This window comes from Phasianus colchicus, chromosome 9 (assembly GCF_987193195.1).
Source record: "Phasianus colchicus chromosome 9, bPhaCol1.hap1.1, whole genome shotgun sequence".
NCBI classification, from domain to species: domain Eukaryota; kingdom Metazoa; phylum Chordata; class Aves; order Galliformes; family Phasianidae; genus Phasianus; species Phasianus colchicus.
In genome coordinates, this window is record NC_143444.1 from 10,131,260 (window position 1) to 10,146,288 (window position 15,029).

The 15,029-nt window shown below is 37.2% G+C and overlaps 1 protein-coding gene across 1 annotated transcript in view; it reads left to right on the forward strand.

The window, feature by feature from the left end:
* The window catches only part of CDC73 (cell division cycle 73), a 97,977-nt gene that overhangs the window by 20,661 nt on the left and 62,287 nt on the right, over positions 1–15,029 (forward strand). The window contains exons 9-10 of the mRNA XM_031595793.2: positions 247–325; positions 9,482–9,546. Of these exons, the coding sequence (XP_031451653.1) occupies positions 247–325; positions 9,482–9,546 (144 nt within the window). The remainder of the gene's footprint in view (positions 1–246; positions 326–9,481; positions 9,547–15,029) is intronic.

The following is a 15,029-nucleotide window of genomic DNA, read 5'->3' on the forward strand; positions in this document are numbered from 1 at the left end:
TAATGTGGTTTCTTACTGATTGTTTGCTTTTGTCTAAGGCTGTTGTAGTTCCCTTCGGTATGTACTTCTAAACTGTTTCTGTAAGTGGGTGTTTAAATGCATCAGAAGTTTTCAAAGGCATTTCAAGTCTTACTGAAGTGAACTAAGTTTATACGTTTAGGCTATTCCGTGTAATACTTAGTGAAGTTTAAGAACTAACAAATACCTTTTCAGGGTGTTTTACAAACCTCATTTAATCTGTTTTAGGATCCCACCTTACGAAATAAGCAACCTATTCCAGCTGCCTACAACAGATATGATCAGGAAAGATTCAAAGGCAAAGAGGGTAAGCTGGTTGATATTTTTTAAAGTAAATAATTATAAATATAAAAATGAAAAATGACGCCAGTGAGTGTAAAGCTAAGGTTGCAGGTTGTGTCATTGCTTGTTAAACCTATGCAAAGACCAAAAAAAGCTATTTCTGTACAGAAATACCTACAGAAATACAGAATACCTACAGGTATTTTCAACAAGACTATCTGCTATTTGAATGCATTATTTCATAGGAATTATTCCTAATATTTAGGAAGAAAGCTGAAAACTTAACAGTATTTTATTTTTGGAAGATCGCATGCAATTTATAACCTGAACCAACCAAACAACACAACCCCTTACCAAAACTGAAAATATGATGCATGAAATGAAATTGATTTGCCTTTCCTCGTGCAAGTTGCTGTCACTAATTGTAAATAAATATTATTAAAGCATGTACCTATAATGAAAAAAAAAATGCAACAGGAGTGTAGAATATTTGCTTCCTTCTAGAGAAGGTGGAAATATCCAAGATGATTAAGAATTTTCAGTCATTTTTAAGTGGAGTGGAAGCTTGAATTTGGTGATTTCTCTCTGAACTTAGAATTTTTTGTCCTGGCCTTACTAATCTCAAGTTATAGTACCAATTTGAGTAACTTTATATCTTTCTGTGTTTGGTTTTGTATACGCTGTGTTATGGTTGCATGTGGTCTCTCTTGCAGAGCTAAGGCAAATTTTTACTACTTGTCTTGGTTGTCTCTTCCTTCTGGTACTCAAACAAAATCATTATTTTTGTTAATGGAAGTTCCTAGGCACAATACAAAAGGCTTCGTTTTCTGGGCCTCTAAAAAATTAAGTACTGCTAAACATCACTTTGAACTGCATGTGAGCAGTTCCAGCTTGCATCTTTCAGTGTATTTGGCCTTATTGAAGTTAATACCATCTTTTTTTTTTTTTTTTTTGTATGGGGAGAAAGAAAAGCAGTCATACACAGTGTGTGTGAATTCTCAGACTTTATGTAGCTGATCTTGTTCAATTTTTGTATTGGAATGGCATGATTATTTTCACTATGTAAACAAAAAGCAAGAGTATATGAGACTACTAAGTGGATATTCAATTTTTATTTGTAGCTGGAGAAAGAGAAATATCAACTCTAACACTAAGGAGAATTTCTCACCATAAGAAAATTTTAAGAGTTGTTTCCCATGCACCTCATTGGATAATGTAAAATAAATTCAAAGTTAGATTGTGGCTCTTTGTGAATCTAATAGACTTTTTTTTTTTGTAAATATTCACTTGTATGTGAATGTATCATCTAGGGTTTTATGTGTGTGAAACTCGCTATGGAAAATTTGGTCATTTATTTTGTTACATCCTGTTACATATATTGGCTTCAGTGTACTTATTTCAATCCAGTGTAATTTATTTAGTACCCCCACTCAGTGACAACTGCAGTAGTGATGGGGAGGGAGGGGGAGGAGTGTGATCAGGCATTTGCTGGCTTTTTAAGTAATGAAAAATAATCTGTAAGAGCATATATGAAGAACTGATTGTTTTAACAAGAGGCATGGGATTAGGGAAAGGGAAGAAAGAGAACCTTCCCAGAATATTTTTTACTCTTCAGTTTTATTTCTGATAATTTTTAGTCTCAGGATTTGAGCATTTGACAAGTAGATTTCCTTTCACTGTGCTTTCTGGTGCGGAGTACAGAAAATGTGTGAAGTTATATCTGCCCGTGAATTACTTTATCTAGCTTTAACTGTTAAAATGTACCAATACATTTATTTCATTGTGGACTCTTCTACAAGAAATTCTAGTGAAGGAATAGTCAGTGTCGTTGTAGACGACAAATTATGTAGTTCTAGCAAGCAACCCATGTAGAGATGATGTCTGTTGACTTCATGCATGTAGTTCAAAAAGAAAGAGAGGATAAGGAGTTACGTTTGTCAGTAAAAAAGAAGTTAGGTTTCATCCAGCAGCTCACCAGCATGGGTTTACCACAGAAGTTTCTGAGCAGAGATCAGAAAATGGTGAAATTAAAGCATTGCCAGGAAAAAAGTTATCTGCCTGTGATTAATATTGGTAAAAAATGCTTTTGTATGCTAAGTGATTCTGAGCCTGTAGTCTTGGGGATTCTGTTAGTACTGCAGCTCTCCTTCCAATTGGAAGGTTCTTTTGTTATTATGAATGCTTGTGGAATGGGCATATTCTACATGAAAAGTTATCACTCTCCATCTTTATAAAAGATGTCTCTACTTTCCACTTTCTATTATTTGCTTTAATCACACATGGGTACTTTTGTTTTCCATTTCCTAAGTACATTTAAAGAAATAAGTAGTTTAAGAATGGCACTGGTGTTACCGAATTAGATGAACAGTCTAACACTGTAAACATATGTTTGGTATGAGCACCTAATTTATTTCAAATAAAGGGTTGATTTATGAAAGGCATTGGTATAACATTCATGGAAGTTGTGTGGAATTGCTAAATAACATCTGGGTTTCTTAGGAGAGGACCTGGAGATATCTGAGGCCTTTAACTTCTAGAGAACAGCAGAACAGATTGCTTATTTACTTCTGGGGTACAGTAATGTAGAACTATATCTTTAGAACTATAACCCAAATGAAGCAAATTGCAGGTGCTTTTCAAAAGCTGTAAGCAAACATTACCATTTTCCTATGCCATTCAGCACAAGAAGTGTGATTTCCTTGAAATGGAGCTGAATACATGGCAATTGTAACACAAGTGAGCTTATTCCTTAAAGGATCTTAAATCTCATTGACTTAAAGGTGAACTGTTTTGTTTAGTTTTTTTCACTGAATATTTCTGTGTTTGGTTTATACAGCAGTTATCTAATAGCAGTCTCACTTGTAGCATAAACAGTTTAAAGCTTGCAGGGCTAAGATAGTAAACTTAGGAATTTTAATAAAAAATCTCCTATTAAAGGAGACTGCTGAATAGCAGCCTTATTTTTCCATCTCTTGCAGTGGTTCACAGTGCATTTCTGGTTGGCTTACTTAAAAATTTAATATCAGGTGGGGCAGGCTTTGTTTCTGCAGTGGTTTAGGTTGCTTTAATGGTACTTATTGGAAGGGTTTGTAGTGATAAGGCAGTATTCCCCAAGAGCAGCTTCTTATGTACCCCAAAGATGGCCATGGCTTTCTCACAAATGAGCATCTTAGTACAGCAGCTATGGCTAGAAAGAAGATAGAAAGCTTTCCTTCAAGTATCTTAACACTTGGTGATTTATGCCATAGTAAATGTATTAGGTAGTCTCTTACAGTAGGACTCAGCGTACATCCTATATATTTCCACAATGGAAGAACATCTTACTTGGCAGTGTGCCTGTCACTCTGCTCAAATGGTTTAGAGGTGAGAAGGTGAACAGTGCAATTACTTTGCTTGACTGCTGTTTCCTTCCTTTTGGTTTCGTTTCTTTCATGCTGGCAGTCAGTGATCTGCAGCAAAACAAAGCTCCTGTCTGTGCTAAACTTTCTCTGCTTTTGACTTTGTAGTTTTATTCTTTGCCTTCACTGTTATTCAATTCCACATTTTATGTTTTATTAATGTCACTTATTAATGTACAGCTTTACCATTTCATTCATAGAAGTAGGAATTTCAGAGTTTTGAAGCTTGAATGCCTTGTTAGACTTCATTATTGCATTCATATACAAGCCTATGGGATTCAGTTTCTTTCTGGCAGAGAACATGCAAGAGATTGGTGTTAGGGGAATAAAATAAGTTGTGCTTGTGCTTTCCTGGCTTTGTGTGAGCAGGTAATTTGGTAACTATTCAGAAATAGAAAACAGACGTATCTGTCTTGTGATTTTTCTGCTTTGTTAATATTGTGACCTTTTGAAAAATCTGGGTTTAATTGTTTGTGAGATTACTGTTGACTTGTTTTATATGAATTTTACACAGAACTTCATAAGTTCTAGTTAGTGTAACTTGGAAATTTAGGATTGTGTAGTGGAAATGCTGAGTCACTGCTTGAAGCAGTGATTGAGCACCTGGTGGGAAGGCAGGGCCAACCCAGGGGAGCTCAGGTGCATGCAATGAACCTGAGTGACCAGAAAGCGTGGAGCCAGGATCCACCACTTCCCAGACCTCATTTAAGGGTGGGTGGTGAAGATAAGGGTGTCTCATTCCAAGGTTAACAAAATATTCTTTTCTGTGCCTGCAGCTGCTGCATTTGGGCTTATCCTCACTTGCTGCAGCCGAGGACTTTGCTACTCTGCTATTATTGCTGGGCTTTCCATCTCATTATAGTGTTATAGCTTGAAACTTCAGCTTTACTTGTTAGGTACAATATAAAAAACAGCATTCAGAAGACTGTTACATAGAATGACATTTGTTTTCAGAGATTTAATTGCCATGAGTGTAAATTGGGGTAGTGAATTGTTTCCAAACAGGTCCACAGAGCTGTTCTGTCTGTCCTGAAAAGTACACAGCTAAAAAAAAGAAAAAGTAGTTGATTTGGTCTTATTCACCTGCAATTCTAGCAAAGTCTTACTTTCCAGTTTTTCGGATCCATGTTCCTCTGGACTGTTTTTTTTTGTCTTTTTTTTGACTAAACATTCATCCAGAAACACGTTAATTGAAGTTTTTTAGAACTATTATTCTTTGGGAAAGTGTTAGAGATTGAATTAGTGTTGGCAGTGGATGTCTAGAGCTGCAGCAGGTGCAAAATCAAAATGTCAAGTGACCTAGATTTACATAGAGCAGTGGGCTTTAAGTGAATACAAGGCTCTTTGAGCTTTAATACTCATATGTGTGGAAATTGAACATCTGTCTGTGTGATGATGGAGAATATGATCAGTCCAATAAGCTGATGCATTACTGTGTGTGTTTTCATTAGCAGATGTAATTGGTATCTTTTAAGCAAGAGAAGCACTTGGGTTGATATATGGTGATGCTAGAAAGGTAACAAGTGGTGAACCGTACAGAAAAAGTATATGTTTCTTTTGATGATTTTTGGGTCATTGAACTGTGAAATTGTGATCATAATACGTGCAATAACTGGAGGGGAATAGATAGTCTTAATGTTAGCTGTAATAGTTTGTTTTGAAACACTAGAACTGATTATGTGGTAGTTGTTGTGTTTAGTCTCTAGAGATCTAGGTTTTAGATGTATCTTGATAAAGGTGATTTGAACGATGCTGATATGTTTGTAAAACAGATTATATTTGGCAAACAGAAAAAGTTGTAATGCTTTTGCTGGAAGACACTAGTGATAAGTTTTGCTTGCATTCTTTACTCTCTTAAATATTTCATGTGGGCTGTTTTTATTTAAATGAAGGTTGTGTGATAGACTAACTATTGTGTAGTCTTTGGAGGAAAAAAAGTTACTCAAGACTCTTAAGCAGCTTTTTTTTAGCAGTTGTTCTGTTTCTAGTTCAAAGTTTAAAAATAGAGATCTGAAGTTTTGCCATCCTTGGCGCTGTTCTTAAAGAATCTCTTCTTAAGTACCCTTTTCTTAGTAGATAGTTTATAAACTTAACTCTTTCCTCTATTCCTATCAATGAAGCTATGATTTTGGAACTGGAGTTGCCAACTATTTCTCAGTCAGGCTTTAATATTTTTATGTCTGTGCTGCTGCATGACTCAGCAGCACAGGTTTGAGCTGGTAAGGAAGGGACAGAAAAAATGCATTGCGTTTCTGTTCTTTGTTGAGGGCAGGGTGCAGCATTTATCCTAATGAATGGTGGGGGCATGTCCATTCGTGCTCCATATTGCTTGGTTTTCTGCTCCACTTTACTGTGGCCTTTGGGTCCTTTTGTGTCCCTTGGGTGCTTTTGAGCAGCTGTGTCAGGGTCAGCTTCTACCCTCAGAGAATACTCTGGAAGAAATCCCGCTCTGCCTTTTGTCCTGGCCCTTGAATGTCTTCTACAAACAGCTGCAGAAGGCTGGCTAACAGACTCAGTAATTTTTGAAATGGGAATGAAGCCATTACTGTGGAGTTCCTGACTTGGAAGCATTTGTCAGCTTTGCATAGGCTGTATGCCGGGAGTGGAACTGAAGGTGCTGTGCGTAGAGACTGTTACGACCTTCTAAAAATGGTATGACTGTGGAAGTGACAGGGCTCCTGCAGTCAGCAGCGTTTATTTCTGCAAGTGACTGTTAGAATATCACATGGAAAATGAGATGAATGAGAGGATCAGGGACAAACTTCTGAGGTAAGAGTGTCCATGCTGTTGTCAGTTTAGAGAGTTGCTGTGGTTATTTAGAAGCTGCCGGTACTTAACTCTCATCCATCATTTGTTTAAGAGTTTGAGGCAGGAAACTTGAGAGCTGTTGAGCTGTTTAGGAGGTGGTTTCTTCTGCTGACCTAATCCTGTCTGCAGGTAGCAGGCCCTGGCGTCCCTTGGAGACCTCACAGTGGCTGTGGTAACTGTTTGCAGGAATCCATGTGGACACCTGCATTCTCTTTTGGCCATTTCATTTATTTTAGATTTACATTAATCAATGATAAGTAAATAGTAGAGGCACTATGCTGTTATTTACTGATGACCAGAAATGTTTTATTTACCTCCTAAGTAGCTGCTAAATAGCATTGGAAGGCCTATATCCGTGCTGGAAATGTTCAGCAGGCTAGGAGCCCGGTCTTTAATGCTTGAGGCACCAGCTGGCTCTTTGGATCCTAGTGACTCGCTCCTCTTTCTGGGAAGAAGGGTTGGCACGAGGCTGGGAGCAGGAAGTCAGTGAGACCCCAGGCCATGTTTAGTAGCTCTTGTGGCTCACTGCATGAACCAGGGCAAATTGAACTTAAGTAGATTCTTTTTTTTTTTTTTTGAAAAGATGAAACCATTAGAGGTTGAACACGGGCTGGTTCCCTGCTAGGTGCTTGTCTCCTCTTTGATTTACTTTCTAACTGTGCTGCTGGCTCTGTGAGCTTTTTATTCCCTTTGTGGTGCTGATGGAGTCATGGGTTAGCTTTTTCATTAATTCAGGAGGAGCGCAAGGTTTTATTAGGGACAAAGTAGATAATGATCCTGGTGGAATGAAATAATTGAAATGGAAAATAAATGTGTAGAACTAATGATAGAACCAGGGTTTGTGCTGAGAGGGAAGGAACTAGCATGGTGGGGGTGCTGCTTGCTGGCCTTGCTAAAGGCTGCCTGGTTGAAATGGGTGGTAACTTTATATTACAGGTAGGAGGAAACTATGGTAGGCCAGCTGGGAAAAGGGAAAGGTTCTTCTGTCAATAATTGTCTGCATTCTGCAAGCAACCATCGTCCTAGATTATACATCTCTGATTTGTTCACCCCAGGTCAATAAAGGCATCTCTTCAGCTTAAGGGAGGGAGCTCTACCAAGCACTCCACAAGGCCTTGGGTACTCCATGTAATATTAATGTGCTCCTTGCCCAGTGGCCAATATCATTGTCACTGAGAAAAGTGTTATCCACATGAATGCTGCTCAGATGAGCTTCATTGTCTTTAGCACTCAGCTCTGAGTAATTACACATTGAGCTCAGAGGGAAAGGCAATAAGCTGGTGTCAATTTACAAGGGAAGCCTTTTTTTCATAGTAAAGATGGCAGTACTCTGGTCTGTACTTGCATTTTGCTTTCTCAAAATTAACTCTGTATGGTTGGAAAACATTAAGTTCAGCAGAATGGGATGAATTTGAAAAGCTGAGAAAAAGGAGGGATGGAGCTGAGGTCAATTTTGTGCAGTGAGGCAGAAAAATGGCCTGTGACATGGCAGACAGCACCAGCAGGAACAACTGAGTTTCTCTGCGTGGGATTTGGTGGTAGGCCTGATAGAAAACCCGAAACAGCATTCAGAAAGCAGATACCCATCTCTGCAGTGAGAGGAGTATGATCAATTCTGATCTCTTGGGTATCTTTCTCTAGGCAATGGAGAGCCATAAAATCTAGAGAACTTTTCTGCTTCATTTCCTGCAACTGTATGATAATCTTCCTCATCTAAAGGAAGAAAGGATGAACAACCATAAATGTGTCCCAGGACATTGCATTGTTGACAGGGTTGTGTGGGTTTCAATTTAAGTTAATTTACTCATGGTAAATACAAGGAGCTCTCACGTTGTTGAAAATCTGATATTTCTCTTCAACTTTTTGTAGGCTTGAGGAAGCATTAAACTTGATTCTGTGTTATTTTTGGTTTATAAGTTTTTAAGCTGATGAATTTTGTGAAGATGGTGTAATAAATGATAGTAATATTCCAGTTTCCAATAAGGGTTTCTGTGCAGTATGAAGTACCTTTAGTAGCTGAAATAGAGCAAGAGTTGCTTAGGTATATATGTGTGCTTGCAGCCATTGTGTTGATGGGTTATCATGTCTTTCTCTGGTGACTAGTGGTTACTGTGACATTTTAAGAACAAACTTAATTAAGCTGTTAGTTGCTCAATTCAACTGACAGTGGATATATGAGACTAGGGAATGTGCATGTGGAGAAAAGTTTTACCACAAATTCTGGTGGCCACATTCAGCTGACTTAGGTTGTATATTACTAACAATAGGAGGACAGAAAAGGACTTTTCAAACTTGGAAAGACTCTCAGCAGAAGGATTAGTCACTGAGCACATGCAGGCTTTTGGCACTTAATTTTATTAAGGCTCAATTTAGGCTGTTCCAAAAAGCCCAAACAACTTTTTATCGCTTTGAGTTTGGTAATGTGAGTTTATGTGAATTCTGTTCTGTGTATATCAGATGATAATGGCATTGTTGCTTTAATGCAGTGCAGAAGTGGATTTATCATAGGAAATGGCTGTGATTTTATGTTTGTTAAAGCAGTTTCTAATGGAGTACATTTTTGCATTCATGCACATGTAAGTTGAATATGTTGCAATATAATGCATTCTGAGAGTGAATTTCTTCTTCATTTTGTAGTGAAGATTATTTCTGATGCTGTATGCATATTATACTACATATAGTATAGTATATACTGCAAAGATTTAAATTCACATCATTTTTTTAGAATGATTCCATGTGGCAGAAGCAGCTCACTGTGGTTATGGAAGGCAGAAATGCCAAGTGGACCTCTGCCTAAAGAAAACACGGATTTCCTAAATACTAACCAGGTTTTGTAGCATAAACAGAATGTTTACATGCAACAGCAATATGTATTATTTATAAAAAATAATTTCAAATATATTTCTAATGTTGTCCACTTAGAAATTATGTTCCTATGCTCGTGATTACTTACAGGAAGTTCTTTTGCTTTGCAGAAACGGAGGGCTTTAAAATTGATACCATGGGCACCTATCATGGAATGACTCTGAAGTCTGTAACGGTAAGCTGAAGGTATTTTCTTAAATGTGTTTTATAGAGGTCGTGTATTTTTTGTCAGCCTTACTTAAGGTAAGACATTACATTTGATTAATAGAAGTAAAGATTGCTGTTCTGTGTGAAAAGGTGAAATGTGTTTTGATTCAGTTGGTTCATTTTAAAGATTTTGGTTCAAGGGGTTTGTCTGAAGGTTTTCAGTAGGGTGACTTTGCTGGCAAGTTTGTCTTGTGGTAGTGTAGCCTTCTTGTTGTTGACCGAGATTTTGTCTAGCTTTGTGTGTTCCTGTTAAGGACATCTTTCATACGTGGTGAAACTACACTTACAAAATTTCAGTAATAAAGCTAGATTTTGGACTATTGATGTGTTTCCTACTCCATGCTTAATAAATTTAAATATCAGAAGAATTTTTACCTGGGTTACTGTTGAAAATTATTGGCCTAGTGAAATCCACTTCTTTCCTATGACTTAACCATGCTGTATGTCGGGATTGTTCCACATAAAGATGAGAGATCCCTGAGCAGAGTTCTTAATTTTGGGGGCCAACATTTCTTTGCTTTTATGAAAATAGTTTGAATGCTCTCAAAATAATACTGTTCTGATCTGCTGGTGAGTAGGAATAGATGCTACAGAATTAATGCAGAGCCCTCATTAAAGTTTTTGCCATCTGCATACCTACATAAATCTGATGAATCGACAGCACTAAATGCTCTACTAAATCCCTGCGCTATTTGTAGTTTGCACAGTTAAATCCAACATAAAATGGTGTTTTGAATGTGAATTTATTAAAATCATTTAGAGCCTTTTCTTGTTTGAAGACTTTTGTATCCAACCTCCTTCAGATTCTAAAATATTTTTTAAAAAATGATAATAATTGGATGGCAACATTTTAAGAAGGGAATCAATTTGCTTCTAAGCACTGTTGTTTGTGGATGAATTAAGAAACCAGCTATTACGTCCAAAGATTTGTTCTTTTCCATTACACAAATTAAGGCTACTTTATGAGCAGTGTTACACCAGATCCATGTTTCTGTGATGTTATGTGTCTGTTTCAAGTTGTATTGTTGTGAATTAGAAAACAAGCTGTTTTAACTTATGGAGAGTGGAAAAAAAGCAAAATTATAGTAAAGTATAGTAGTTGAGGTGTTTGAAACTTGTGATTGTAGATATTTTAAAAGCAAAGCCATGCACAGTAACTCTAACAATGATGTTTTTTCGAGTTAATGAAAAAGATAAAGCCTCCTATTCTAGGAAAATTAGCTCAAATATTCAATACAGTACCTGAAGTTTTGGAGTAGAATTATTAAGCTGTCCTTACTGGTTTTATATCCATTAAGGATAAGAATGTAGCCAATATTTAAAAAAAAAAAAAGACGAATAAAATAATTTTGCAACATGAAGTAGAACTTCTTAGTGTAACTGATAGAGGTATTGCTATGACTGCACAATGAAAATAGTCTTCTGTCGTAAGAAATATTGAAACTCCATCTGTCATTCAGCATTTTTTTCCAAGAAACTGTGGGGGATTCTTTGGAGCCTTAGTTTCCAAACTGTTAAGGAGGTACCTTAGTTGTTTACTTCGTTCCTATCTTGCAGTGCCATATCGACTTTGTTTTTCATATCAGGATGGAGAGAATGAATCTATTAATTACATGACATAGAAGTGGTCATCTGTTTTTGTCCAGACTTGCTCACAGTGATGGGTCCACATAGATCAAATCCTTAATCTTCAGATTTATATGAAGAATACTTAATTTCTTATATCTTGGCAAATTCCACTGTACGGTTTTAGTCGTCTTTTCATAGGTGTGTGTGTTTCTATTTTTAATGCTATATAAATGTAGGAGGAAATGGGGAAGTGATTTCTTCGCTGAAATTTATGGTGAAGTATTTAATTCTCATTGGCTAAGTCATAGGAAACTGGGGTATACTGTTGGAATTGTGTCCTATGTATGTGATATCTTCTCTGCCATCCTCACAGTAACAATTATTTGTATTATCTCATTTGTGAATTAATGACATCATCTCAGTGGGCTTGAAATGCCACGCAGATTGTCATTAGATTGAAACCTCAGGCCTCTGATTTTCAGATGAATTGTGAGTGAACTTTGAAGCACTTATTTTTATATCACTGTTTTGGTTTTAGATAGCTCTTCTGTTTCCTTCTGTGGTGTTTGTTTTCACTGATGTTCTTACAAAGGTCAGTGCAGTCCTTCTCATAGGACTTCTTATTTGACTTGGCTAAACAAGTCATGTTGTGAAATAAGATTTCATTTCCTATCTGGACTTTCTTTAGCTCTTCCTGTTAAATTCATCTTCTTTTAGAACATAGAGAAGTAAACCTTCACATAGTCATGCAAGTGAGATTTCACCAAAAGTTTTTGGAAAGACGTTTACAATTTGCTTCTGAAAGAATATTGCTTCATGGTAGGCGAATCAAGTATTTTACTTTATCTTCACTCTTTGTTTCTTTTTCTTATTATTTTTGCTGTAGTTTACACATTGCATATTAAAAGAAATGGTTTAACCTAAGAAAGTAGTTCATTTGAGTGTTTGCATATTGGTAAACCAATCTATCCCTGCTTTTGTTTTCTCTGTTGCACTCATTCCCCTGGCTTCCTTGTTACTCCTTGTCCTTTATTATCTTTTTTTGTCTGATCTGTACAGTTCACTTTGATGGCAGGTCTTCCCTTCAAAAGGTTGATGGAGCCATTAGTTTTCAGAAGTGTCCATCTTGTTAGCAACCAGAAAAACTTGATAGATGTATGATTACTACCTGCAGTGCAAACTGTTGCCCCACTGTTTGGAGCTGCCCACCCATTTTGGATGTAAAATTTGCAACATGTATCTTATTTGCTCTTTGTTATCTTCCCAACGTGTCTTCCCCTTGGCACTGTATGTCTTAGTGTAATTCTCTGTTATTCATTTTGTGAAGCTTGTAGAACTGTTTCTTATTTGTTCTTGCTGAAATGTGAGTTGTCCTAGATGCTTGTTCTTCTTAACAGTGAAACAACTTCTGCATTTCGACTGCTTTCTTTTCATCAGCGATGCTGGAAACTTTCTTAGCATTCAAAATTTGTGCCAGAACAGATGGTGAATGGTGGGCTCTTTTGAAGTAATGTCAGCTAAAATAACTTGTGCTGCTGGCAGTTCTTCCCTGCAACAGGGTTTTTGCTTAATTGGTGTGCTTACTTTGTCTTAGGAAGAGCTGACGTATTTGATGATTTCTTATGAAGCCATGGCTTCATTATTCTGGACCTGGAATTATTTGTAACAAGGCATCTTTGATAATACCTGAGGCACTTTATGTTTGCCTGGGCTGATGATGTTTTGGAAACCACCAGGCTAGTGATAGTGGCCCAGCAGCTTGTTGAAAACCATGCAGCATGACTTTGAGAAACCCACAGATCTACCTACAGACTAGATTCCAAAGCATAACCCTCTGTATAGCAGTGCAGCTTCTGTGTTGTTTCTTTTGGTTGGTTTTCATTAAGTAGAATAGTTTACTGTTTGAAATGGATCAAATAAGAGGCACAGAACTGTGGAAGATAAATTTGTTAATAGTTTTGTACCATGTGGGATGCAAGAGAATGCTGTCAGAGAATTTTTAACTGATATTCTTGACGTTGTCTTTCTTACATGTATGCCTTTGACAAGTTCAGGGCATTCTCTGTTTGCTTTCCACTTACTGAAGGGAAATGCTAGCTTTGAGACTAAGCTAGTATTCTCTGGAAGCTTACAAAGTGGGTTTAGATGGTGGTGATTGTTGCTGTTTTTTGATATGTAATTAAAGTTCGGACTGATGGTTCCTGTCAGTAGGAATTACGAAGTACTTAGCTATTGCAATAGCTTCAGATGCAAAGATCAGAACAAACAAGCTGTCTTGCCTGTATCTGCTGGTTCTGTATGTATCTGGTAAATCTGGATTTTATAGATGGTTGTTAAAGCATGTCCTCTTAAAGCTGAGAGCTTGCTTTATATTCATCGTGCATGTACAAGGACTATTTGTTTCTCCATGACAAATTTAGTCACTGCTTGTTTTATCTGCCTTTTAATATTATTATTATTTTAAGTTTTCTTGACTTTAATATGGGAGAAAGGAATAGATTGATATCTCTTGGAACGCTTTCTGCTTCTTTCATTTCTGGGAGTTCTGACCATCAGCCGTAATTCAGAGCTGATAGAAAGTTGGATGCAAGTGAATAAGATTTAAGTGTCACTGTAGTAGGGCCTTCCTCATGGAAATTGCTTTGCTTTTTCTAATTGTTGGGATACTCCCCTTTTTCTAATTTCTATTTTCTTTCAGTAATCAAAGCTGCGGAAGCACAGAAGCTCCCTTTGTCTATTGTTTTTCTGAAACTAATGGGATCTGTCATTGATCATCTGCACTTGTATGCAGCCAGAAATAACTGCTGGCATTTGTTTTTCTTAGTGTTCTGTAAGCAGGTGGATGTAACAGTCCTCTGAGGTATTGAGGTAATGTGCTTAGTAACAAAACTGGATGTCCAACATAAGCCACGCTACAAGCAGGATTCACTTCAGAAGAACTGGAAATATGTTTTAGCACCTCTAAGGTCAGAGGCATTTTTCAGCAGTTGTTGATCAGTCTCATGTTTGAGTATTAACTCATGAAAGTATGTTACTGATGCTGCCTCCAAAATCGGAGTATGCTTGTCTTGGTGATTTCATTATTTTATGCAAGAGGATTTATTAACCCCGGCATATTTTTTTTAAGGATTACCGAGCTGTAAAATGAGGGGTAAGGCTGAGTTTCTGGAACTGTAAAGACTGGTCCAGTGGAGAGGAAACATGCAGGAGCAGGCAGTGTGGAGTGTGCATGCTTTATGTAACAGTGAGGTTTCCATGTAAATAAGGGAGATCCAGGAGATTTTCTTAAAATTTACATTAATGTCTTCCCAAAAGCATATGATGGGATTGAACACTGTCTTTTAATATGCTAAAATTGAAGCACTTAACTTCCAAAAGTAAATAAAAATAAAACACAACTTCAACATTAGATTGAGGTGAACATTAGATTATCCCCGCATCACCAGTTTTATATGTCATAATCTCATTAAAATACTTGAAGAGATTGGTATTAAAGGAGGAGTCAGCAAAACAACAGACTCTTTAAAAGTGCTTGCAGCAGCCTCTGAAGCAGTGCAGTGCATAAGCTGGCCATTATTTCCCACGCCAGTGTAAGGTCAGTCTGCCCACAGCCCCTGTGATCTGTGGGCCCAATCACTTTCTTTGCATGCTCTGTGCATAACAGTGGCTTGGGAGGTCACTGTGAGGATGCTTAGTTGCTAACCGGCAAAAGAGGGTGAGGAACGTGTTGTAGTAATTGAATATTGGGAGAGCTTTCCACAAATGATGCTTGAAGTAGGGACTTTTGTTTTCGTATGACTTACAATTTTATTCACAGTAAGTGTGTTTATCTGTAATTAATTGGAACGTAACCAGGCGTTCTTAGTCAGTTGGGTCCAAGAG